This window comes from Oncorhynchus nerka, linkage group LG20 (assembly GCF_034236695.1).
Source record: "Oncorhynchus nerka isolate Pitt River linkage group LG20, Oner_Uvic_2.0, whole genome shotgun sequence".
Taxonomy (NCBI): Eukaryota; Metazoa; Chordata; class Actinopteri; order Salmoniformes; family Salmonidae; genus Oncorhynchus; species Oncorhynchus nerka.
In genome coordinates, this window is record NC_088415.1 from 70843369 (window position 1) to 70867621 (window position 24253).

Below are 24253 nucleotides of genomic sequence, written 5' to 3' on the forward strand. Positions count from 1 at the left end.
GTGAAAAGTTGATCCCTGATGTGAAATTTCACCCATCATCTTGAAAGGTAAATTATATGTTCATATGCATATGCATATCTGAATGTGAATTATTGACAAACAACGGAATTGAACTTTTACACGAACATAGTTTTGATGCACAGTTCCTTTAAATGGAGTAATTTAAGTCGAAACGTAATATACCATCAATGGGGTGCTCCTAATAAAGTTGCAGATAGAAATCTAATGTGTACAGCTGACCATATTTACCCTACACTTAACGAAAAGTAGGTCCTACCTCGAACCATCAATTGTTCCCATTTTAGAACCTTCGGAAAATTTGTTTTGGTGGTGGTGGTGGTGGTGGGGGACCCTTTCACCACTAAAATGCTGTATAACCTTTTTCACCACCAAAGTGTTCTACCTGGAAACAAAAAGGGTTCTCCTGTGGGGAAAACGAATAACCCTTTTCTGTTATATACACTCTTAGAAGTAAAGTAGGTCTGTGTCTGTTCTATGCAATACATTTATTTCATCTGAACATTCTGTAACGTTTTCTAGGAAAAGCCCCTGTTGTTTCTGGCCATTGAGGACGCCTGGTGGTCAACAATGATATTATCATAATGTGCAGGTATTAAACACGGCTTAACCATGTCAAGAGCATGCATACTGTAGCTTCTCCTCCTTTGTACATCTACATTTTGGGCATCTTTTAATTATACAATATGTTTCATTTATTTATGTCCCAATATTGCAGATATAATGGTGTTTTTTTGGTCAAGAAGTAGATCATAAATGGCGAGGCATCACATTGAAGAAAAAATGCTCACAACACATCAGAAAACAACTTTGGAGTAGGCCTATTTTAAATGAAATTATAAGCACAAAGACACATTCAACTCCATCGTTCATAGAATCAGATGGAGGATTCATCATAAAACAATTTGATGTTCCCAATGATTTGAATGATTCCTTCACTGGCAAAGTGGACAAATTTAGGCAGGAAATGCCAACAGTGAACAATGAGCCATCATGTACATGCAACAAAATAAAAATAAAATAAAACCATTTGAATTTTGTAAAGTTAGTGTGGGGGAGATGGAAAAATTATTATTATCGATCAATAATGACAAACCTCCTGACATTGACAACTTAGGTGAGACACCTACGCTAGATTTCAGTGCAGCCTTTGATATTATTGACCATAACCTTTTGTTGAGAAACCTTGTGTTATTGCTTTTCAAACTCCATATTGTGGATGAAGCGCTATCTAATTGAACTCAAAGGGTTTTCATGAATGGAAGCTTCTCTAATGTCAGACATGTAAAGTGTGGTGTACTGCAGGGCAGCACTCTACTATTTTCTATGTTTACCAATGACCTGCCACTGGCATGAAACAAATCATGTGTGTCCATGTATGCTGATGATTCAACCATATATGCATCAACAACCACAGATAATGAAGTCACTGAAACCCTTAACAAAGAGTTTCAGTCTGTTTAGGAATGGGTGGCCAGTAATAAACCGGTCCTGAACATCTCTAAAACTAGGAGCATTGTATTTGGTTCAAATCATTCAATAAATTCTAGACCTCAGCTGAATCTGGTAATGCATGGTGTGGCTGTTGAACAACTTGAGGAGACTAAATGACTTGGTGTTACCTTAGACTGTAAACCGTCATGGTCAAAACATACAGATTCAATGGTTATAAAGATGGGGAGAGGTCTGGCCGTAATAAAGAGATGCTCTGCTTTTTTGACACCACACTCCACAAAGCAAGTGCTGCAAAGACCTAGTTAAGCTGCAGCTGGCCCAGAACAGAGCCGCACGTCTAGCTCTTCATCGTAATCAGAAGGCGAATATTAATACGATGCATGCCAATCTCTTGGATAAGAGTTGAGGAAAGACTGACTGCGTCACTTCTTGATTTTATAAGAAACATTAATGTGTCGGAAATTCCAAATGTTTTGTATAGTCAACTTACACACAAGCACTGACAAACACACATACCCCACTCAACATGTCACCAGGGATATTTTCACAATCCCCAGGTCCAGAACAAATTCAAGGAAACATATATTATTATACAGAGCCATGAGTGCCTGGAACTCTCTTACATCTCATATAGAGCAAGTGAACAGCAAACCTGGTTCCAAAAAACAAATAAATCAAAACCTCACGGCACAATGCCTCTCCCTCATGTGACCTACTTGTTGTGTGTATGTACTGACATGTACAGTGCATTCGGAAAGTATTAAGACCCTTTGACTTTTTATTCTAAAACAAATTAAATACATGTTTTTCTCAATCTACACATCCAACCTCATAATGACAAAGCAAAAACAGTTATGATATTTTTGCAAACATATAAAAAAAACAAAAAAACAGAAATAACTTATTTACATAGAGTTGAAGTCGGAAGTTTACATACACTTAGGTCAAACTCATTTTTCAACAACACACGTTTCTTGTTAACAATCTATAGTTTTGGCAAGTCGGTTAGGACATCTACTTTGTGCATGACATGAAGTAATTTTTCCAACAATTGTTTACAGACAGATTATTTCACGTATAATTCACTGTATCACAATTCCAGTCGGTCAGAAGTTTACATACACTAAGTTGACTGTGCCATTAAACAGCTTGGAAAATTCCAGAAAATTATGTCATGGCTTTAGAATCTTCTGATAGGCTAATTGAAATAATTTGAGTCAATTGCAGGTGTACCTGTGGATCTATTTCAAAGCTTACCTTCAAACTCAGTGCCTCTTTGCTTGACATCATGGGAAAATCTATAAGAAATCAGCCAATACCTAAAAAAAAAAAAATGGTCTGGTTCATCCTTGGGAGCAATTTCCAAATGCCTGAGGGTACCATGTTCATCTGTACAAACAATAGTACGCAAGTATAAACACCATGGGACCACGCAGCTGTCATACCAGTCAGGAAGGAGACGCGTTCTGTCTCCTAGAGGTGGACATACTTTGGTGTCGAAAAGTGCAAATCATTCCCAGAACAACAGCAAAGGACCTTGTGAAGATGCTGGAGGAAACAGGTACAAAAGTATCTATATCCACAGTCAAATGAGTCCTATATCGACATAACCTGAAAGGCCGCTCAGCAAGGAAGAAGACACTGCTCAAAAACCGCCATGAAAAAGCCAGACTACGGTTTGCAACTGCACATGGGGACAAGATCATACTTTTTGGAGAAATGTCCTCTGGTCTGATGAAACAAAAATAGATCTGTTTGGACATAATGACCATCATTATGTTTGGAGGAAAAAGGGGGAGGCTTGCAAGCCGAAGAACACCATCCCAACCGTGAAGCACAGGGATGGCAGCAGCATCATGTTGTTGGGGGTGCTTTGCTACATGAGGGACTGGTGCACTTCACAAAATAGGTGGCATCATGAGGAATTAAAAATTATGTGGATATATTGAAGCAACATCTCAAGACATCAGTCAGGAAGTTAAAGCTTGGTTACAAACGGGTCTTCCAAATGGACAATGACCCCAAGTATACTTCCAAAGTTGTGGCAAAATGGCTTAAGGACAACAAAGTCAAGGTATTTGAGTGGCTATAACAAAGCCCTGACCTCAACACTATAGAACATTTGTGGGCAGAACTGAAAAAACATGTGCGAGCAAGGAGGCCTACAAAGCTGACTCAGTTACACCAGCTCTGTCAGGAGGAACGGGCCAAAATCCACCCAACTTATTGTGGGAAGCTTGTGGAAGGCTACCTGAAATGTTTGACCCAAGTTAAACAATTTAAAGGCAATGCTACCAAATACTAATTGAGTGTATGTAAACTTCTGACCCACTGGGAATGTGATGAAATATATAAAAGCTGAAATAAATCATTCTCTCTACTATTATTTTGACATTTTACATTCTTAAAATAAATCCAAACTGACCTAAGACAGGGAATTTTTACTAGGATTAAATGTCAGGAATTGTGAAAAACTGAGTTTAGATGTATTTGGCTGAGGTGTATGCAAACTTTCAACTTCAACTGTATGTTTTCAGACCCTTTGCTATGAGACCCAAAATTGAATTCAATTGATTGGACATCATTTGGAAAGGCACACATCTGTCTATATAAGGTCCCATAGTTGACAATGCATGTCAGAGCAAAAACCAAGCCATGGGGTCAAATAAATTGTCCATAGCGCTCCGATACAGGTTTGTGTCAAGCCACAGACCTGGGGAAGTCTACCAAAACATTTCTGCAGCATTGAAGGTCCCCAAAAACACAGTGGCCTGCATCATTCTTAAATGGAAGACGTTTGGAACCAAGACTTTCCCTAGAGCTGGCCTCCCAGCCATAATGAGCAATCGGGGGAAAAATGCCTTGGTCAGGGAGGTGACCAAGAACCCAATGGCCACTCTGACAGAGCTCCAGAGTTCCTCTGTGGAGATGGGAAAACTTTCCAGAAGGACAACCATCTCTGTAGGACTCCACCAATCAGGCCTTTATGGTGGAGTGGCCAGACGGAAGTCACTCCTCAGTAAAAGGCACATGACAACACACTTGGAGTTTGCCAAAAGGCACCTAAACGACTCTCAGACCATAAGAAACAAAGATTCTCTGGTCTGATGAAACCAAGATTGAACGCTTTGGCCTGAATGACAAGCGTCATGTCTGGAGGAAACCTGGCACCATCCCTGTATTTCAGTGGCATGGACTGAGTGACTAGTCAGGATCGAGGGAAAGGTGAACGGAGCAAAGTACAGAGGGATCCTTGATGAAAACCTTCTCCAGAGCGCTCAGGACCTCAGACTGGGGTGAAGGTTTAACGATCCTAAGCACACAGCCAGACAAGGCAGGAGGGGCTTCGGGACAAGTCTCTGAATGTCCTTGAGTGGCCCAGCGAGAGCCCGGACTTGAACCCGATTGAACATCTCTGGAGATACCTGAAAATAGCTGTGCAGCAATGCTCCCCATCCAACCTGACAGAGCTTCAGAGGATCTGCAGAGAAGAATGGGAGAAACTCCCCAACTACAGGTGTGCCAAGCTTGTAGTGTCATACCCAAGAAGACTTAAGGCTGTAATCGCTGCCAAAGGTGCTTCAACAACGTACTGAGTAAAGGGTCTAAATACTTGTGATATTTTTTGATCATTTCTAAAAACCTGGTTTTTCTTTGTCATTACGGGGCATTGTGTGTAGATTTGAGGGGGAAAAACAATTTAATCGATTTTAGAATAAGGCTATAACGTAACTGAATACTTCACGAATGCACTGTATGTGTGACTGATAGATGCACACACACTACATGTTAATGTTTTTAAATCTATGTAAATTGTAAAGTATTTCGTATTATCTTTTTCGTTATGTGTCGGACCCAAGTAAGACTAGCAGTCGCCATTGGGGTCGGCTAATGGGGATCCTAATAAATCAAATAAAAAAATGAAATCAGCGGCACTGATTGGTCAAGACAGAAAAATAACATCAGGCTGACTGAAAAATGGAATCAGTCATTGCAAATGAATACATGGTCAAGACCGGGAACAGAGTTCATAATTATTTTATTCTGTGTTCATATGTATGCACATACAATACAACATAAGATCAGAGTAGCATGACAGACCACTAAAACAGAATCCAAACAGTAAAAAAACGAAATCATCAATAAATAAATAGTTAAATAAATAAACAAATACAAGTATAAATTAGGTATAGATTTTGTATTTCTAATATTGTCTGCATGCTTAAAGGAACATCCTCATGTATAATTTCTGTACAAACACACACATGGCTATTTTCAAGTACAAGTGTTGTTTTGACTATGTACATTATGTTCATGAGGCTACTTGACCGTATTGAAGAAAGGCCAACATATCAAACAAGGAAATTAGGAAGCACTTTAAGAGACCCACACTCAACTCTAAACACTGATGGACACACACACACACACACACACACACACACACACACACACACACACACACACACACACACACACACACACACACACACACACACACACACACACACACACACACACACACACACACACACACACACACACACACACACACACCACTAGGAGACCCTGATTTGACAGACTGAATTTCCATCTCTTCCTGAGAAATAACAGAGCTAAGCCTGCTCAACCACAGTCACATGGCATTCCAGGAGTCCATTTGGGATTAAACTAACACACCAAGAAACAGTTTACTAATACAATTAAGCCACTGAACTTGCTACTGGAAAGACATTGTTAAGAAATTAAACAACTTGCATTCCAGAGATGTTTTTTAGTGTCCCTCTCTAAGTGTTTAGGGTATTTCATATTGGGCTGCTTATCACCACAAAGATCCTCACTTGTCATACAAATCTACTTTAGACACCTGTCTGAATTTACAGAAGGGAAATCACCAGGAAGAGTTAAGTACATGTATCAAAGAAAATTGTCTCTAGTTGTCCTTGTACCGTTAATGATTAAAATGTTTAAACAGATAGTGATTCTCTAGAATAAGCAACTATGTCTTTACAATTGACAGCATCAGCAGACAAAACCAACAGAATTGGCTACAGAAAGGAAGGCATCCTCTTTATCTAAAATCTCTGATCTTTACAGATGGGACTTCAAAACCAAAGTGTTCAGTTGTTTTACACATTTACTTGATCTGATTTCAAATGAATATTGCTTAAGCATAAAAAACCCTGTTCGTTTGCCAATTATGTTACAATCCAAAAAAAAAAAATATTGAGAAGGTTGAATGGGGCATCAAGCAAGGGATTCTGTTTGGCCCATGCTTAGGTAAAAGTAAAAATAGCTAAAGAAACCAAATACTCAAACGTACTTATTTGCTATCTTTTAGGATATCAACAGGTGTCTACATTGATTAAGAATGCTATACATTTCACAAGATCATGATTTTTGTTACTTTTATGGGTAAAAGTGATACACTTTTTAAAAGAAGGATCACGAAGGAGTCATCTTCAAGCGAGGATCTATGTTACATAGATGGAAACAAGACCAGGATCAAATTTGTGAGAGAGACAAGAATATGTAAAAGAAACAACTATACTGTTGGCATTTCTCTTCCCACTACAGAGAAAAGAGTTAGTGTGGTTATATTACAAAATCTGTGTGGGTCTGTGTGCGCACAGGAACCATACCGTTAAAAGCATATGTGTGCGTTTACCTGTGTGTGAGATCTAGCGGTGTGTGAGATGTAAGTTAATCTGTCTGTATGGGTAGTGGTGAAGGTGTGCCTGCCGCGGAGCTCATAGCCTGGTCTGGGCCTCAGGGATATAGATCTCGATGCTGTCTGCACTCTCGGTGGCTGAGTTCTGCCGCACTGACGCGGCTCGCTTGGCGGCCATCAAGCGCTTGCGCGCATCCAGCCGCTGCTTCTCTGAGCTCTCCAGGGACCTATCGCGGGCCAGGGGAGGGTGACCTTTTGGGGGTTTCTTTGGCACAGGAGGGGGGATCCGTCTCTCCTGAACAGGGATGACAAATAGTCAGTTAGCCCTCGGGGGGAGGGGGGACAGGAGCGTAGACAGCATTAGTACACCTATAGCAGCACACGGCTAGCGCTACAGATAGACAACCACACACGACGCAGCGGCGGGGGGGCGACTGACTGCATGAGGTACGGTGGCCCAGCGAGGTCAGGCCCCGTGGTGCGTGCCAGATGGAATGACTTCTCAAAACCAGCTCACTGTCGACAAGAACAACAGAACAAAAACATGGAGAAGCGGTCAGGAAATCAATAGTATAAAATGCAACAGCCATGATACTGTACAGTGACAACATCTTTACAGTCGCTAATACAACAAATGACAGGAAATGGCAACATTCAACTTTTGGGTGTGAGGTGTTTCACTGTGTTAAATTATTGTGTATAAAACTGAATGAATATGATGGTGTATAAAACTATTGATGGCGTATAAGTTGTAATGTGTGATTCACGCCATGTGAAGCACTTAAAGGTATGCGGTACCACTCATAAACCCTCACCATCTAGGTCAGTGGTCACCAACCGGTCGATCTCCAAGGTATGCCTAGTCGAGCACCAAACATTTCTGTAAAAACCCCAATGATAAAGCCTTGCGTTCCTATATGTATTTATTTTTTCATGCTGTTGGCGGTAGGTGCACTTGATTCAGCAGCCCTAGTGCCGGGAAGGCAAAGTGTTCCCATTTTTTAACCATTTCTTGTGTCTGAAGGGAGAACTCCATCTACCCAGCAGGCCCAGAGAGCAAATCAAGTGCACCTATAGGCCTACCACTGGCCAATCAGATAGTGCAGATCACGGTGTCTGCACAGTTTCATCAAGCCATAGACTGTAAAAAGAAGACTCGATCGCACAGCAAAATCGATACGGTGAGATTTCAAATGGTTTAAAAACATGAGACTCAACGAATACAGCAAAGAGCTGCTATTTTTATGAGCAAAAGCTCAAGTTTACGTTGTTATTCAGCAATGTCAACACTTAAAATGCACGTTCTCCCTACTTCCACTTATGCTACAAACAGCACTACCGCTGCATTAAAGGAGTAGTCTCTAGCAAAGTGTTCCCATAAGCTTGCATTGTTATTATTAGCGGCTTGTGTCTGTTTTAATATCCAGGAATATTTCACTTTCTCTGGTTATAGGAGTAACATGGATTGGTCCATGAGGCAGAAATAATGAAGTGCCACTTGAGTTTCGCCATCAACTGAAAGACTGCGTCCCCTTTTGTCAGTGGAGGGAGGGACAGCAGAGGGACAGTGATTCGGGTGAGAGGCAGCCTCACTGTTGCTCTCTCCCTCCCCTCAGACTGACCATCAGATGCAGGCCATCAGTCAGCTGTGCCTCAGGTAATACAACAAAGTATCTATTACCAGTGTGATCATATACCTCCATTTAAAAAAATATAATTTAACAATAGTCTGAGAAGAACAACATTGGCAGGGCAATTCAAGCATTACAATTATGCAATGAGAATGTTTTGGGTGTATAGCCTACTGCACAAATCTCATTGCTACAGACCTGTTTTAAAATGGTTAATGTTGCATAGGCTTACGTTAAAGTCATGTTTAAAAATAATCTGAGCGGTAGATCTCAAATTGTATTTTGACTCATGAAGTGATCTGGACTCAGAAAAGGTTGGTGACCACTGATCTAGACAAAAGTAATTTGTTGCCAAACCAGAGAAAATCATTGATACAGTATGTTATTAATAAATAATAATTGTGAAGTTACAACAGCAATACTAGATCATGCAATGAGTTGAAGCTACTGATTTGTTTCTGCATGATCAGTATATCTTGGCTGGTCGGAATGATGAGCTGAGTCTCCATTGACTTAGACAGCACAGACAGATACTAGCTGGTCCTGGATGCCTGTTTTACCTTTCTCTCCGGGGGGTCCAGGGGCTTCCAGTTGTTGGCCCTCAGCTGGTGCAGCTCATCAAACTTCAGGCTGATGTTCTCGATGGACAGCTGGAGCATGTCCCAGAAACCAGCCAGGTCCTGAGAGATGGGCCGCGGGCGGGCGTTGGGGTTCTGATCCCAGATCAGTAAAAAAGGGAAGAACGAAACAGAGTTTTACCTCAGATTTTATGTGAAGAACAGGGGGAGTCAAAGGAAACTGAAGAACTAGAAGAGTCGCACACCAGGTTCTCCTCACAAAGTTCCCGGAACTGCTGGAACTTCTGTGACATCAGGAGCTGAGCACTTCCTACGGCAAGCCTCATTTTCCCCAAGACTGTAGAGAGGAAGATAATGTAAATACAGATCAGATCACACAGGGAGAAATCAGAGGACTGTCTCATTGTAATGGCTGGAATGAGGCCACCTAATTGTACCTATCACAAGTACAATTACGCACAACTACGCGGCACTAGCCTCCACTGCTCTCACACAATTGTGATAGGTAGTGGTGTAAATGCTTTTGGACAGGCCAGACTCACTGTCATCCGGCAGGTCGTTCTCCTGTTCGTCCTGCTTCATCTGTCTGCACCAGCCCTTCATGCGGTCCGTCTCGGCCTGCAGCAGCTTGAGGAACCAGCGTCCGTCCCTCTGGCACACAGACTTCTGGACTACCTCCAGGGGATCTTCAGTCACACTGTCTATCCAGGGGTCAGGCGGGGGCAGGATGGACGGGTCGAAGCACACGTCATCGTAGTCGTCTGAGGTACAGGCGTGGTAGTGGTTGCCCGAGCCCTGGATGCTGACGGTGGAGGCAGAGGCTGGCGAGGTGGCGGCTTCGCGGGAGTACTTGCGGGACACAGAGCCTGAGAAGGGAAGATCTGTTTCTGGGGAGTCCAGGGGGCTGTCTAATATGTCAGGCATGTCCAGGTCTGCCTGTACTGCTGCCGTTACACTGTTGGAGCGGATGAACTGCCGGTATCTGCCAACAGGGGGAGATATACATCAGTGCTCAGTCTGAGGTGACCTGACTAGGAAAAATTTGAACCTAATTTAAGGCTATACATAAGGTGCAGAGTTTTTCTGGCCAGGTCACAATGTGGTCAGAAGAACTTAAGGCCCAGCATTTTCTCTGAAACTACCAGTACTGCAATATTCTATTCTCCATCCATTCTGATGGATGGAAGGTTCATTTTACCACATTTTGAGCCAATCCATGGTACCATGAATGAACATCCCACACAGAGTGTTAGTGTGGGAGGTGTACAGAGACACAGAGTAAGGGAAGGGAAGGGGCCCTAGGCTGCAGTCATCACGGAGCAAGCCTACTACTCTAAAACACCCACCAGCCATGACTATTCCTTTAGAGGGAGCGCCCTTCACTGCAGACACAGCAGAGCTGTACAAGAACTGCCTCACGATGCCGATGACTATCGCTGCTATATTTGTCCTATACAACACATAGGGTGGAGCAGAACACACGTAGCACAAGGAAGAAATATACAATAAGGTGTATAATGTGAATAATTTCACTCTGATTCATATTCAAACTCTCACAGTATTTAGTATGACTAAGCTGCTGTAGTGGGCAGTCAGTGGTCCTCATTAACAGACAGAAGTTGGAGAAACCAGCTGGAGTCAGCTACTTTAAAGTCTACCCAGACTATTTCTCCAACTTCTATCTCCAGTATCAAAAATTAGAGAATAATCTTGTGAGTGAGAGTAGGCGTTTGGTTTGCCTCATCAGACTGCAGTCGCAGGTGAGCTGGAGATGACTCAGCTGAAGTCACTGAAGAGGCGTCACCGGCAAGGCCAACAGACAAACACAACTCACTCACCATTTCCCTTTCAGAGAAACGGGGCAGGAAATGCCATAGTTCCAAATGTCTGTTTTGCTAGCGCAGCTGTTCCACCGTATTAACAACCCTAGGCACAAGCTGCTTCTCCCAGCAACCCTTGACTCACTTAGTAACAGCCTTCATTTGCTTTCTCTGGACATTCACACAAAAAGGTCATGAAGGCAAGAAACAGTGAAGGACTGACATTCTGACTGATAGAGAGAAAGCGAGAGAGAGACTCACCCCCTCTCGTCCTCCACCTGGACCCCAATTGATTGGTACTTGGACTGGTCCTCCATCTCCAGAGCTTCCTCTTCTGGCCCATCCACCTGGACATAAAATCATCCAAAAAACGAATTCACCTATAAACTAGACATCTATTTTTCAGTCACTACAATATCCAGAACACCAGGGTGAAGTAATGTAAACATCTGCCACTAGAGGACAGTATAGAGCAAGAGTAGAACCTGTCAACACAGAAAGGGGATGAGGATCCAGTCTCTCAAAACGTGGCTCGTGTGTCAACTAATTCATTTCTTATTATTCCCATATCAGATCAAACAACATGTTAAACGACACCAGAAAAGTGGTTGTGAGGTAGTGTCTACCACAGACCTGGATGCCGATGGACAGCTGGCACTTGGCCCGCCTGGCCTGCTCCTTCCTGCTGTCCTCAGTGATATGGGCCAGGGCCGAGGTGGTGGTGGTGATGGTGATGCTGCTGTTTGCAACATGCTGGCTAGCAGGGCCGTGGACCTGGGCGTTGGCCGCCTCAATGGCTGCCGTTAGGGCCTTCATGCTGTCGATGCTCTCTGTGGAGTTAGACAGGCCTGACTGGATGGTCATGTCTCCCTGCGGGTGACTATCCCTGCCCCCCTGGCCATGGCCATCCATGTAGGCATCCTGGGCCGACTCGGTGCTGCTCTGGGCTGTGATGGAGATGAAGGGTTTGGAGGTGCGGGGCGGCACCGGGGGTGGGGTCTTCTTATAGGTTGTGATGCATGATGACACTGTGGGGAACCATGGGAGAGGTAAAGTACTTGCGAGGGGGATATTTAACACACACATGTCATAGCTTTCTAACATGTCAAAGTAGGAATGTATATTCTACTCTCCCGCTGTGGACAGGTTTTTGATGTTCTCATACACAGTCAAATCTATAGGTGATCAGGGGAGGGCAACAAGTCTCATTGATGAAGAGGGAACATGTTACAATCTAAAAAGGTAATGGTGATAGTAGTGGTAGAGGTCTGCAAGCAAATTTATAGAAAGACATGAATAAAACACAAGTTTTTTTTATTCCTACTCTTTCTACCTCTTTTTCTCTACCACACTCACCCTCTTTTTAAAGTTTGTGATAGCTTGTTTTTGTGATGGCTTACACAATCTAGTCGAGAGTTAACTGCTCATTACAAAATGTGCAATTACAGCAAAAATAATGAGGGTTAGTCATTCATGTAAAAGTAGAGGGAAACACCAAAGCACAGCAAATGAACAGCCGTGGAGTTTCTCATAGAGTGCGGAACTGTGAGATGGTAAATCATGCAACACAAATGAGCAGACAGACAATACTATGCATTCGGAAAGTATTCAGACACCTCAATTTTTCCCCATTTTGTTATGTTACAGCCCTATTCTAAAAGGGATTAGATCTACACACAATTCCCATAATGACAATTCAAAAACAGGTTTGTAGACATTTTTGCAAATATATATTTATTTTTTTAAACTGAAATATCACATTTACATAAATATTTAGACCCTTTACTCAGTACTTTGTTGAAGCACCTTTGGCAGTGATTACAGCCTTTCTTGGGTATGACACTACAAGCTTGGCACACCTGTATTTGGGGAGTTTCTCCCATTCTTCTCTGCAGATCCTCTCAAGTTTTGTCAGGCTGGATGGGGAGCGTCGCTGCGCAGCTATTTTGAGGTATCTCCAGAGACGTTCGGTCGGGTTCAAGTCCGGGCTCTGGCTGGGCCACTCAAGGGCATTCAGAGACTTGTCCCAAAGCCACTCCTGCATTGTCTTGGCTGTGTGCTTAGGGTCGTTGTCCTGTTGGAAGCTGAACCTTCTCCCCAGTCTGAGATCCTGAGCGCCCTGGAGCAGGTTTTCATCAAGGATCTCTCTGGACTTTGCTTCGTTCATCTTTCCCTCGATCCTGACTAGTATGCCAGTCCATGCCACTGAAAAACATACCCATATGTGTGCCTTTCCAAATCATGTCCAATCAATTGAATTTACCACAGGAAATTGAAGAAACATCTCACGGATGATCAATGGAAACAGGATGCACCTCAGCTCAATTTCGAGTCTCATAGCAAAGGAGCTACATACTTATGTAAATAAGGCATTTCTGTTTTTATATTGATTGAATTTTCCAAAATGTCTAAAAACCTGTTTTCGCTTTGTCATTATGGGGTATTGTGTATATTGCTGAGGATTTTTTTTAGTTTTCTTTCATCCATTTTAGAATAAGGCTGTAACATAACAAAATGTGGAAAAAGTCAAGGGGTCTGAATACTTTCCCAAAGGCACTGTACAGTACAGAGAAAAACGTCGTACTTCTATCCATAGAAACATCAATACAGGTCCAATTGTACAAGAAAAATGCTTTTCAATTGAGTTCTTAAATGAATGTTTCACTTGTGAGAAATATTGGGATCGTCTCCAGCACATATTAGATATTTTATTCCATGGCAAGCTAACAAAGTGAGGTGTCTGTGGAGGAATGATCCATGTAGGGCGGCAGGATACTTATGTTACGTCGATGGAGAGAGTCTAGGCCCAGCCCCAGGATTCTGTCTGCTTTGACAAGTACTTCAAAACGCAAACTCTGACAGGACTGAATAAATAGCACCATGCCCTCAGACCACACAGAAGCAAAGAACAGTCTCTCTCTCTCTTTATCTCTCATACACAGACGCACACCAACTCATGATCTCTTTTGACATCGCCACTTCTAAAACTTTGACGATAGAAATCAACTGTCTGGCTTTGTTTTTGATGAGCGATGGCTGGCAGGGAGAGGGAGAAGGAGCACACAGACACCACCATCTCTGACAAACTGTGGAGCTTATTAGTGTGTAGCAGTGACCCCGCGGCACTCCGCCCCCTCTGTCCCTGGACCCCCCCTGGCCCTGCTGCCTGTACTGTATCTATTACACACACACCTGAATAATCTATAGCTAATAACAAAACCAGAATTTGTCAAAAAAAGCCTATTGTGCTGTAGAGACAATACTCAATACAGAATACACATAATATGCTGTTAGGCAGAATACACATATTATGCTGTTAAATCAATAGCCTCCTAGTAGCAGGTCCTTCCAGGGTTGTGTATGACATATACTCCCCTCCATATGCATTTGGACAGTGAAGCTAATGTATTCTTAATTTGGCTCTATACAACACCATTTTGGATTTGAGCTCAAATGTTTCATATTTTTATTTTATTTTTTATTTCACCTTTATTTAACCAGGTAGGCTAGTTGAGAACAAGTTTTCATTTGCAACTGCGACCTGGCCAAGATAAAGCATAGCAGTGTGAACAGACAACACAGAGTTACACATGGAGTAAACAATTAACAAGTCAATAACACAGTAGAAAAAAAGAGAGTCTATATACATTGTGTGCAAAAGGCATGAGGAGGTAGGCGAATAATTACAATTTTGCAGATTAACACTGGAGTGATAAATGATCAGATGGTCATGTACAGGTAGAGGTATTGGTGTGCAAAAGAGCAGAAAAGTAAATAAATAAAAACAGTATGGGGATGAGGTAGGTAAAATTGGGTGGGCTATTTACCGATAGACTATGTACAGCTGCAGCGATCGGTTAGCTGCTCAGATAGCAGATATTTGAAGTTGGTGAGGGAGATAAAAGTCTCCAACTTCAGCGATTTTTGCAATTCGTTCCAGTCACAGGCAGCAGAGAACTGGAACGAAAGGCGGCCAAATGAGGTGTTGGCTTTAGGGATGATCAGTGAGATACACCTGCTGGAGCGCGGGTGGGTGTTGCCATCGTGACCAGTGAACTGAGATAAGGCGGAGCTTTACCTAGCATGGACTTGTAGATGACCTGGAGCCAGTGGGTCTGGCGACGAATATGTAGCGAGGGCCAGCCGACTAGAGCATACAGGTCGCAGTGGTGGGTGGTATAAGGTGCTTTAGTAACAAAATGGATGGCACTGTGATAAACTGCATCCAGTTTGCTGAGTAGAGTGTTGGAAGCTATTTTGTAGATGACATCGCCGAAGTCGAGGATCGGTAGGATAGTCAGTTTTACTAGGGTAAGTTTGGCGGCATGAGTGAAGGAGGCTTTGTTGCGAAATAGAAAGCCGACTCTAGATTTGATTTTAGATTGGAGATGTTTGATATGAGTCTGGAAGGAGAGTTTACAGTCTAGCCAGACACCTAGGTACTTATAGATGTCCACATATTCAAGGTCGGAACCATCCAGGGTGGTGATGCTAGTCGGGCGTGCGGGTGCAGGCAGCGAACGGTTGAAAAGCATGCATTTGGTTTTACTAGCGTTTAAGAGCAGTTGGAGGCCACGGAAGGAGTGTTGTATGGCATTGAAGCTCGTTTGGAGGTTAGATAGCACGGTGTCCAAGGACGTGACGGAAGTATACAGAATGGTGTCGTCTGTGTAGAGGTGGATCAGGGAATCGCCCGCAGCAAGAGCAACATCATTGATATATACAGAAAAAAGAGTCGGCCAGAGAATTGAACCCTGTGGCACCCCCATAGAGACTGCCATATGAGGCGGCAGTACATAATGTCACCTTTTACTTGAGGGTATTTTCATACATATCTGTTTTACCATTTAGAAATGAACGCTCTTTATGTATCTAGCTCCCCATTTGAGGAAAACATAAGTGTTTAGACAAATTCACTTATAGTGTCAATGCTACATCAAGTTTGCGACTATATAAACTTGTTGGATGCATTTGCAGGTTGATTTGGTTGTGTTTCAGATTATATTTTTGCCTAACAGCAAGTTCATTGTTAATAAATGTATTGTGTCATTTTGGAGAAACTTTAATTGTGAGTAACAATAGAAGATGTTTCTGAACACACATACCATGGTTATGGATATGATTATGGATAATCATGGTAGCATTCACATTAATGTAGAAGTGTTCAGAAAGTTACAAAAGACACAAAGACCATTGACCCACCCACCCCACAAAAAACAAACCTCCCATTATTGGTAATGGTGAGAGGTTTTGTTTTGTTGTAGCCTCTAACCTTCTCACTCATCATTATTAATTAATTACTGATTTGTCTTAATCATGGCATTATCTGGATTAATTCAGAAGTGTTCAGGAACATCTTATCTACTCACTGAGAAAGAAAATTACACCAGTCATCACTCAGTTCCTATTAGGTAAAACATGACCCAAAAGTTTTTAGGACTATCCAATCTAATCATCACTTTAGGAATGGTGCACGTGTGCAGACGGTTTAGGTTCCATGTAGCCCTGCTCTGTCTTACACGGAACCCTAATCGGCTGCACGCGTGCGCCATCATGCATAAATGTATTTTGTCTCCCCACACCAAATGCAATCTTTTATTTATTTACCTTTATTTAACTAGGCAAGTCAGTTAAGAACAAAGTCTTATTTTCAATGACGGCCTAGGAACAGTGGGTTAACTGCCTGTTCAGGGACAGAACGACAGATTTGTACCTTGTCAGCTCGGGGGTTTGAACTTGCAACCTTCCAGTTACTAGTCCAACGCTCTAACCACTAGGCTACCCTGCCGCCCCGATCATGACACGCAGGTTAAAATATCAAAACAAACTCTGAACCAATTATATTAATTTGGGGACAGGTCGAAAAGCATTAAACATTTATGGCAATTTAGCGAGCTAGCTTGCACTTGCTAGCTAATTTGTCCTATTTAGCTAGCTTGCTGTTGCTAGCTAATTTGTCCTGGGATATAAACATTGAGTTGCTATTTTACCTGAAATGCACAAGGTCCTCTACTCCACCAATTAATCCACACATACAACGGTTAACTGAATCGTTTCTAGTCAACTCTCCTCCTTCCAGGCTTTTTCTTTGACTTTATATTGCAATGGGCAACTTTCATAAATTACGTGCATTACGCCCACCGACTTATTTCGTCTTTCAGTCACCCATGTGGGTATAACCAATGAGATGGCACGTGGGTACCTGTTTGGGAGTTGCAGGACTTGCAGCGTGATCTGCGTCAGAAATAGAACTGACTTCTATTTTAGCCCTTGGCAACGCAGAATAATATTGAATAATATAGATATCTAAATTTATTTTGCAACGCTCGTGCGCGCCACGCAAGCGGTATAGTCAGCCTGTTAGAGGACAGGCTGAATGACACTGACACTACCAAGAAGACTAATCAATCCCGGCCAGATCACTAGTCTCCATTTCACGGACAGGCAGCACAGATCTGTGTGTTCCCTCTCTAAAGGCTCACACATCACACCGAATGTGGATCTAGCGTTCGTCTGCAAATTTTCTCAGCGCACTGTGTGTTAGTGACCACCCAAAATTTTACATGTGATTCTACATGTAGAATCAGTGCGCAGTCGGTTCACAAATTACGTTCAGCGATGTTAAGTACTTTCAACCAGCAAACACCATTGGTGTGTCTGAGCCCTAAGTGTGTGTGTTCCCTCCCTTATACACAAGAACAGACCGAAATACAGAGATGGATGTGTGATATAGCACACGAGCTATGTGGAATTCTTATTTTTTTTGTATTCAGCCATGCAGGTAGTGTAGGTGGAAGTATGTAAATTCTTGTGAGTCATATCGTATGTCTATGTTTATACGTTGCACATCTGGCTTCAGGGAAGAGAACACTCATTAGCTAAGTACAGTGTTATACGCCATGATCTAATCAGGATCTTCCTACAGTGGAAACAACAACCACAGCAACAACAAACATGGCTGCTTACAAAACAAGTGTTACTTGAGTTATTGATACCATCCTTACCTTCACTATTCTCTGTCACCAGCACAGTGTGGAAATGAAATTAAGATATGATTCAATTAAGATATAGGTAAGAACCTAAGAGAACGGATGGAGAACTTGAGTGTGTATGACTCAGTGTCTTTTTATTGAGAGAGAGAGATAATCCATCATAATTGCGTCAGTAAGAGCTAAATATGAAGATGTAGGAGTAGGTCACATATGCTATAAACCACGCTGGAGGTTACTGTGGACCAGGGCATCCATTGTAACACAAAGTACCATGACAACCATTTTACCATGACAACCATTTCCTTTTAATTGCCCACAATGTCGTCACTTTCTTCTCTGTGCTGTGCCTCTATGCACTGTATCTTTTTAAAGATCTCCATGGTACTGTACATGTTCTGGTTCACGATGTGAAGCAGAAAAAACATTAGAAGACTTCAAAACAGCCCCAGTCCTCCACCGCCACTGCAGGAATCTATGAAAAGATCCGGTTTAGCTCCATAAAGCCACTGGACTAACTGCTAAACATGTACTGCAGTGCATAGTAAAGATGATCCCATATTAACCCATGTAACATGCTTACAAACCCTGTCATTCAGGAATCTAATGCCATTCCTTATCCATTTTCAAATAATAATACAAATCAACTTCTTCCCATCTCATCTGGTCTGTTCCAGTCCGCAGTAGGAAGTAGCTGTCAACAGATTCACAGTTTCAGCAGAATATTCAAGTATTCCTTGACAGGGTCAGAGTGGAGGCAGAACCCCTCGTGTGTGTTGGCACACGCAGCGTCAGCAGAAGGAAAGACGGGCTCATTCATGCCCTGCTAGGCTGGAGGTTAACTGTCGTTGACAGACAGGCAGGAGCCAGGGCAGGGCCGGAGGGTGATGAATGAGGCCTTCTAGCCGTAGAACACAGATGGGTCATTCACCAGCGGTGTTACTCAGGCTGCCTTGGGGGAATGATCTCAGTCCATGGTGGACTTCTTTCTGGGAATGAGGCATGGAGACAGGCCCCACATGACTCCGATCTCCAGCTATAACCAGTGTTGTTTACACTGTACGACAGCGTCTGAGGAAATAATAGTCGAGGGTAAGATGACGGCTATTTGTATTCTACTGCCGTGCTTGGCTTGCTGGAGATGAAGGTCACTATTCTTTAAATAGTTTGTAAGTGTAAATGCATTGCCTCTTGAAGAATGTATTATCAGCTGGCAGTTGTAGAAACACTGTAAATGTCGCTGAAACACCTGACTACACTAGAACAACTAGTGCTTTGAGAGTGCTTTCTTTCCCAAAACACTGATCCCTACACTGAGTACCACCAGTACCTACACTCTATTCTCTAAGTCCAGGGGACATCCTCTTGTAACAGCTCTGACTGCACAACTCCTGAGCTGTAACAGTATCCCCTCCTCATTTCGCTCTTTCTCTCCTCATCGCTCACTCCTCTGCTGTATGTATGAGCCAGCAGGAGTCCTAGGGCTCAGCTTGCACCAGTATTACACAGATGTCATGTACAATCACCCATATCTACTCTCAGCAGCAGCAGCACCCACACCCACTCACCGCTACACACCAAAGGCCTCTTGGCATCCCATCATCTTAGCTGTTTAGGGAAACACGTCAATCACACACATCAGTCTCACAGATTAGTAAGGATGAGAGGATGGATGGAAAACACTTTCACAAGTATCATGGGATTAAGAAGCTTTATATCTGATCTGCCGCGTACCGTATGGAAAAATATAGCCTCGCTTTCCAGGCTTCCTCAAGTGATTAACAAGACTTGGAAGGATGGCATCACAAGTCTAGTAAAATATGACACAAATAATCAAGAATCACATGGTAATTCATCAGATAAACAGAATCAATTTTATCTGACCTACAAGGCTTCCTTGTAAATTGCATTCACCTAAAATAACCTAGAAACCTGAGTTACAACTTTGAACTATGCCCATCTCCTGCTTTCCATTCCCTTAGGCAGATGGTATGTCTCAGGGAGCCAGACTCAGAGCCATGTACGAGGGGTAGAGGTGCCCTCTGAATGTCAGCACCAACACTCCTCCCCATTAACTCTACCATAAGACTCTCTCTCCTCTCTCTCTCGTACAGCAGCGTATAAATCTCTCACAGCACCATGGCGATGAGCCATCACTGGGATCGCCCCCTTCCTCCACTGCACACCAAGCGTCAATGTCAGGGCCTCACTCTGATGAGCTTGGCTCTCTTATTTCTGCCTCAAAACCTTGTGGACTTTCTTTTTCACAAAACCTTGAAGACCAAAAACATTTTCCTCTCAAAACATTGTGGAACAAACCCCTTTTCCTCTCAAAACCTTGTGGACCAAACCCCTTTTCCTCTCAAAACCGTGTGGACCAAACCCCCTTTCCTCTCAAAACCGTGTGGACCAAACCCCTTTTCCTCTCAAAACCGTGTGGACCAAACCCCCTTTCCTCTCAAAACCGTGTGGACCATACCCCCTTTCCTCTCAAAACCGTGTGGACCAAACCCCCTTTCCTCTCAAAACCGTGTGGACCAAACCCCTTTCCTCTCAAAACCGTGTGGACCAAAACCCCTTTCCTCTCAAAACCGTGTGGACCAAACCCCCTTTCCTCTCAAAACCGTGTGGACCAAACCCCCTTTCCTCTCAAAACCGTGTGGACCAAACCCCTTTCCTCTCAAAACCGTGTGGACCAAACCCCCTTTCCTCTCAAAACCGTGTGGACCAAACCCCCTTTCCTCTCAAAACCGTGTGGACCAAACCCCTTTTCCTCTCAAAACCGTGTGGACCAAACCCCTTTTCCTCTCAAAACCTTGTGGACAATTTCTGTTGAACTGTGTTATTAGGAGAAGAGTCCACAAGGTTTTGTGAAGAAAGGGTTTAGTTTCACACGGTTTTGTCAGGGCTGTACGCTCCGGTTTGATTCCCTATTCGGTCTCTACTCCTCACAAAACAGCTTATGACGTTGTTGCTGCTGTTTTCAATTCACACAAGCTTATCAAAGGATGTCGACGCCCTGTGTTCATATTAATATAATTATATATTTTTAGGCAGAATTATCTACAAAAAAATGTACGGCTTGTCTGCCTTTTTGAAATGGGTGGGGAAATTATAAATGGTGGGAAAGTAGGATATCAGAGATGCAGATAAGTCAAAGCACAGAAAGGGGAAGTGATTTGCATGGGCTTTAGATGTCTTAGCCTGGCTCTTAACTGAGGGTGACCTCTTTCAGGGCCATGCTCCCCTAATGCCTAATTAATCTGCTGCCTCATTAGAAATCTTCTTCAACTGCTTTTATTTGATGTGGACAAGGACGTCATAGGACAGATTATCGAGAATTGATGAAAACGTATAATGCATAGACAATAACATACCTGTACAGTACGGAGTACAAAGAACACATATACTGCTTCTGTGCCCACATACAATGAAACATAGTACCACTCTCAAGCCCATTATCTAACATGCAAACTAGATTTTGGCATCATGTTCAAACTTATGAGAGCAGCCTCTGATCCCCCCCCACAGCTCAAATGTCTAGAGATGTTGTGGAGTGCTGACGGCAGAGTCGGGACAGGACGCAAATGCCAGCTTGATGTTTTCACTCAGACCCAACGGCCATCGTGAAAGATCAAATAGTCCAGAAACTTCCCTCCACACATTTTCTCATCTAGGGTTGCAAAGCTACCATTAATTTACCAATGTTAGTGGAATCTTCAGTAATTAACAGGTAATCTATGGTAACTTTGGCAATTTATACTTGAATAACTTAAAAGAAATGTATTCATATATAGTATTCATTTTTTTTTTACATCTGTGTCCATATAGACCATATGGTCCAAGAGAAATTTGTCCAATTAATGAAAAAATTATCTAATCAACAATGGCATTATTTTTTAATAACTGAAACTCTTTTTTTCTCGACTGCCACCAGTTTGGCACATAAACATTTACAACAAAGACATATTGACATCGTGAAATAAATAATGTCTATAAAATAAATAAAATATATTTCACACGTTTTTCTTTCTCTCTCTTTTCTCCACTCGCTCAAGCAGCTCTCCTGCGGGTCCAGCCCATATGTCTGCCTTGACTACCCCCGGGTGCAGAGCAGCAGGATGGAAAGTAGCGAGCGCATATCTTCAGTCAGACATGCAGCACCAGCAAAGAGTTGGAGGTAGAGTTAAAGAAAGCCCTTATTATTTATCTGTTTCAGATGACTGTACCTATGCATCAACTATGCATATCTGAAGTCTTTGTTGTTGCAGTACTGAAGCATTATACATTTTAAGAGCTAAACGAGAACATAAGCAACTGGCTCCTTTATTTTCACAAGACAACTCAACATCAGTTAGAGAGATCTGTCCTTAGCAGTTTTGTTATTATTTCATTCTACCTCTGCATGGTAACAGTACTTTCATGATTATCTATAAACTCAACAATTATTTTCAAACTACATGTTGGTTTAATTTAAAATATGGCTAAATGGTCCTGATGATCATTTCCTGGGACTACAGAGATGTCTCTTAACGTTTCATCCTGGGAGGTCAAACAGAGCCTTGCTGTCAGCGGATTGCCACTAGGAGAACAAGAATTCCCAGAGGAACAGTCAAACTAGGTTGCAGGAAGTACAACTCAAATCAGCACTGACACCTGGGACTCATCTGATGGGGCAGTCTCTAAGTTTGATAAAGTCCTTTGAAGCATTTCAGTGAAATTATAAAAACAATGACATTTTTAAAATAAATAACTTGATAAGTGAATTTTAGAGGGTCCTTATCATATCACACTTTATCTCCGAAAATATTGTATTAATTACAGAAATGACAGAATTTTTTTTTTTTCTTGTAAGTTTTTCTTGTAAGGATTTTCTTCAGCTCCATTAACCACATTTGAGAAATGAGTGCCATTTCCAAGCCTATTACACACACCAGCTCGGATTTAAAATGTTCTGTATATAACAGTGATTTAATATACCAGGGAGAGACGATCATGTTCCTCATGCTGGACTGGACCAGGCAAGCAGCCATGTTTTGACCATAGCACCAATAAAAGTCATCTCCTCTCAAAGAGATACAGTGGTGATAGGCCTCAGGCTCAGCTCTACTTCTCCTGCTTAGAGCATCCTCAGGCTTAGTGCTGCTATGATTGTGTGTTGTGTGAGGGTGGTGTATGTTCTGGGAGTCAGGTGAACATACTGTGATCTTGTGGAGAGAGTCTTTCTTGACATTGACCTTTGCTGGTATGTGCTGCCCTGACAGTGTTGGTACAGTAGATCAATGTGCGTTGTGAAAGTGATAAACACAGACCTGTGGTGCTCTTGAGCGTCTCCATAGTGGTGGTGGTGTGAATTGTAGGCGTTCCAGGGGAGACATTGACCTTTATTGGTCTATGCAACGCTGACAGTAGTGTTTGTTTTTGCTCTTGAGGATCTAATCGTGGTGGTGGATAGAGAAGACACTTCCTTTTGCTACAGTGGTATGACAGAGCAGTGCGTGTTTTGACTCGCCAGACAAACAGCGCAACAGATCAAATCAAATTGTATTGGTCACAAACATATTTAGCAGATGTTATTGAGGGTGTAGCGAAATGCTTGTTTTCCAACAGTGCAGTTGTATCTAACAAATCCCAACAATACACACACATCTAAAGTAAAATAAGGGAATTAAGAAATATATAAATATTAGGACAAGCAATGTCGGAGTGGCATTGACTAAAATACAGTATATACATACTGCTTTACTCATTTCATATGTAAACATTATTAAAGTGACTAGTGTTCCATTATTAAAGTGGCCAGTGATTCCATGTCTATAGGGCAGCAGCCTCTAAGGTGCCGGGTTGAGTAACCGGGTGGTATCCGGCTAGCTAACAGTCTGATGGCCTTGAGATAGGAGCTGTTTTTCAGTCTCTCGTCCAAGCTTTGATGCACCTGTACTGACCTCGCCTTCTGGATGGTAGCGGGGTGAACAGGCCGTGGCTCGGGTGGTTGATGTCCTTGATGATCTTTTTGGCCTGTGACATCGGGTGCCCCCAGTGATGCCTTGGGCAGACTGCACCACCCTCTGGAGAGCCCTGCAAATGCGTGCAG

The 24253-nt window shown here is 42.6% G+C and overlaps 1 protein-coding gene across 3 annotated transcripts in view; it reads right to left on the reverse strand.

Annotated features, from left to right (window-relative positions):
- Window positions 1-5495: 5495 nt before the first annotated feature.
- The window catches only part of LOC115103063 (disks large-associated protein 1-like), a 117875-nt gene continuing 99117 nt past the window's right edge, over window positions 5496-24253 (reverse strand). The window contains exons 7-12 of one of the 3 annotated variants that reach the window (XM_029623668.2): window positions 11804-12198; window positions 11432-11517; window positions 9893-10332; window positions 9596-9687; window positions 9333-9485; window positions 5496-7436 (exon numbers count right to left, since the gene is read on the reverse strand). In XM_029623668.2, the coding sequence (XP_029479528.1) occupies window positions 7221-7436; window positions 9333-9485; window positions 9596-9687; window positions 9893-10332; window positions 11432-11517; window positions 11804-12198 (1382 nt within the window). In that variant the 3' untranslated portion in view covers window positions 5496-7220. Of the gene's footprint in view, window positions 9486-9595; window positions 9688-9892; window positions 10333-11431; window positions 11518-11803; window positions 12199-24253 lie in introns of all 3 variants that reach the window. The other 2 variants (XM_065005728.1, XM_065005727.1) reach the window with 2 other exon arrangements.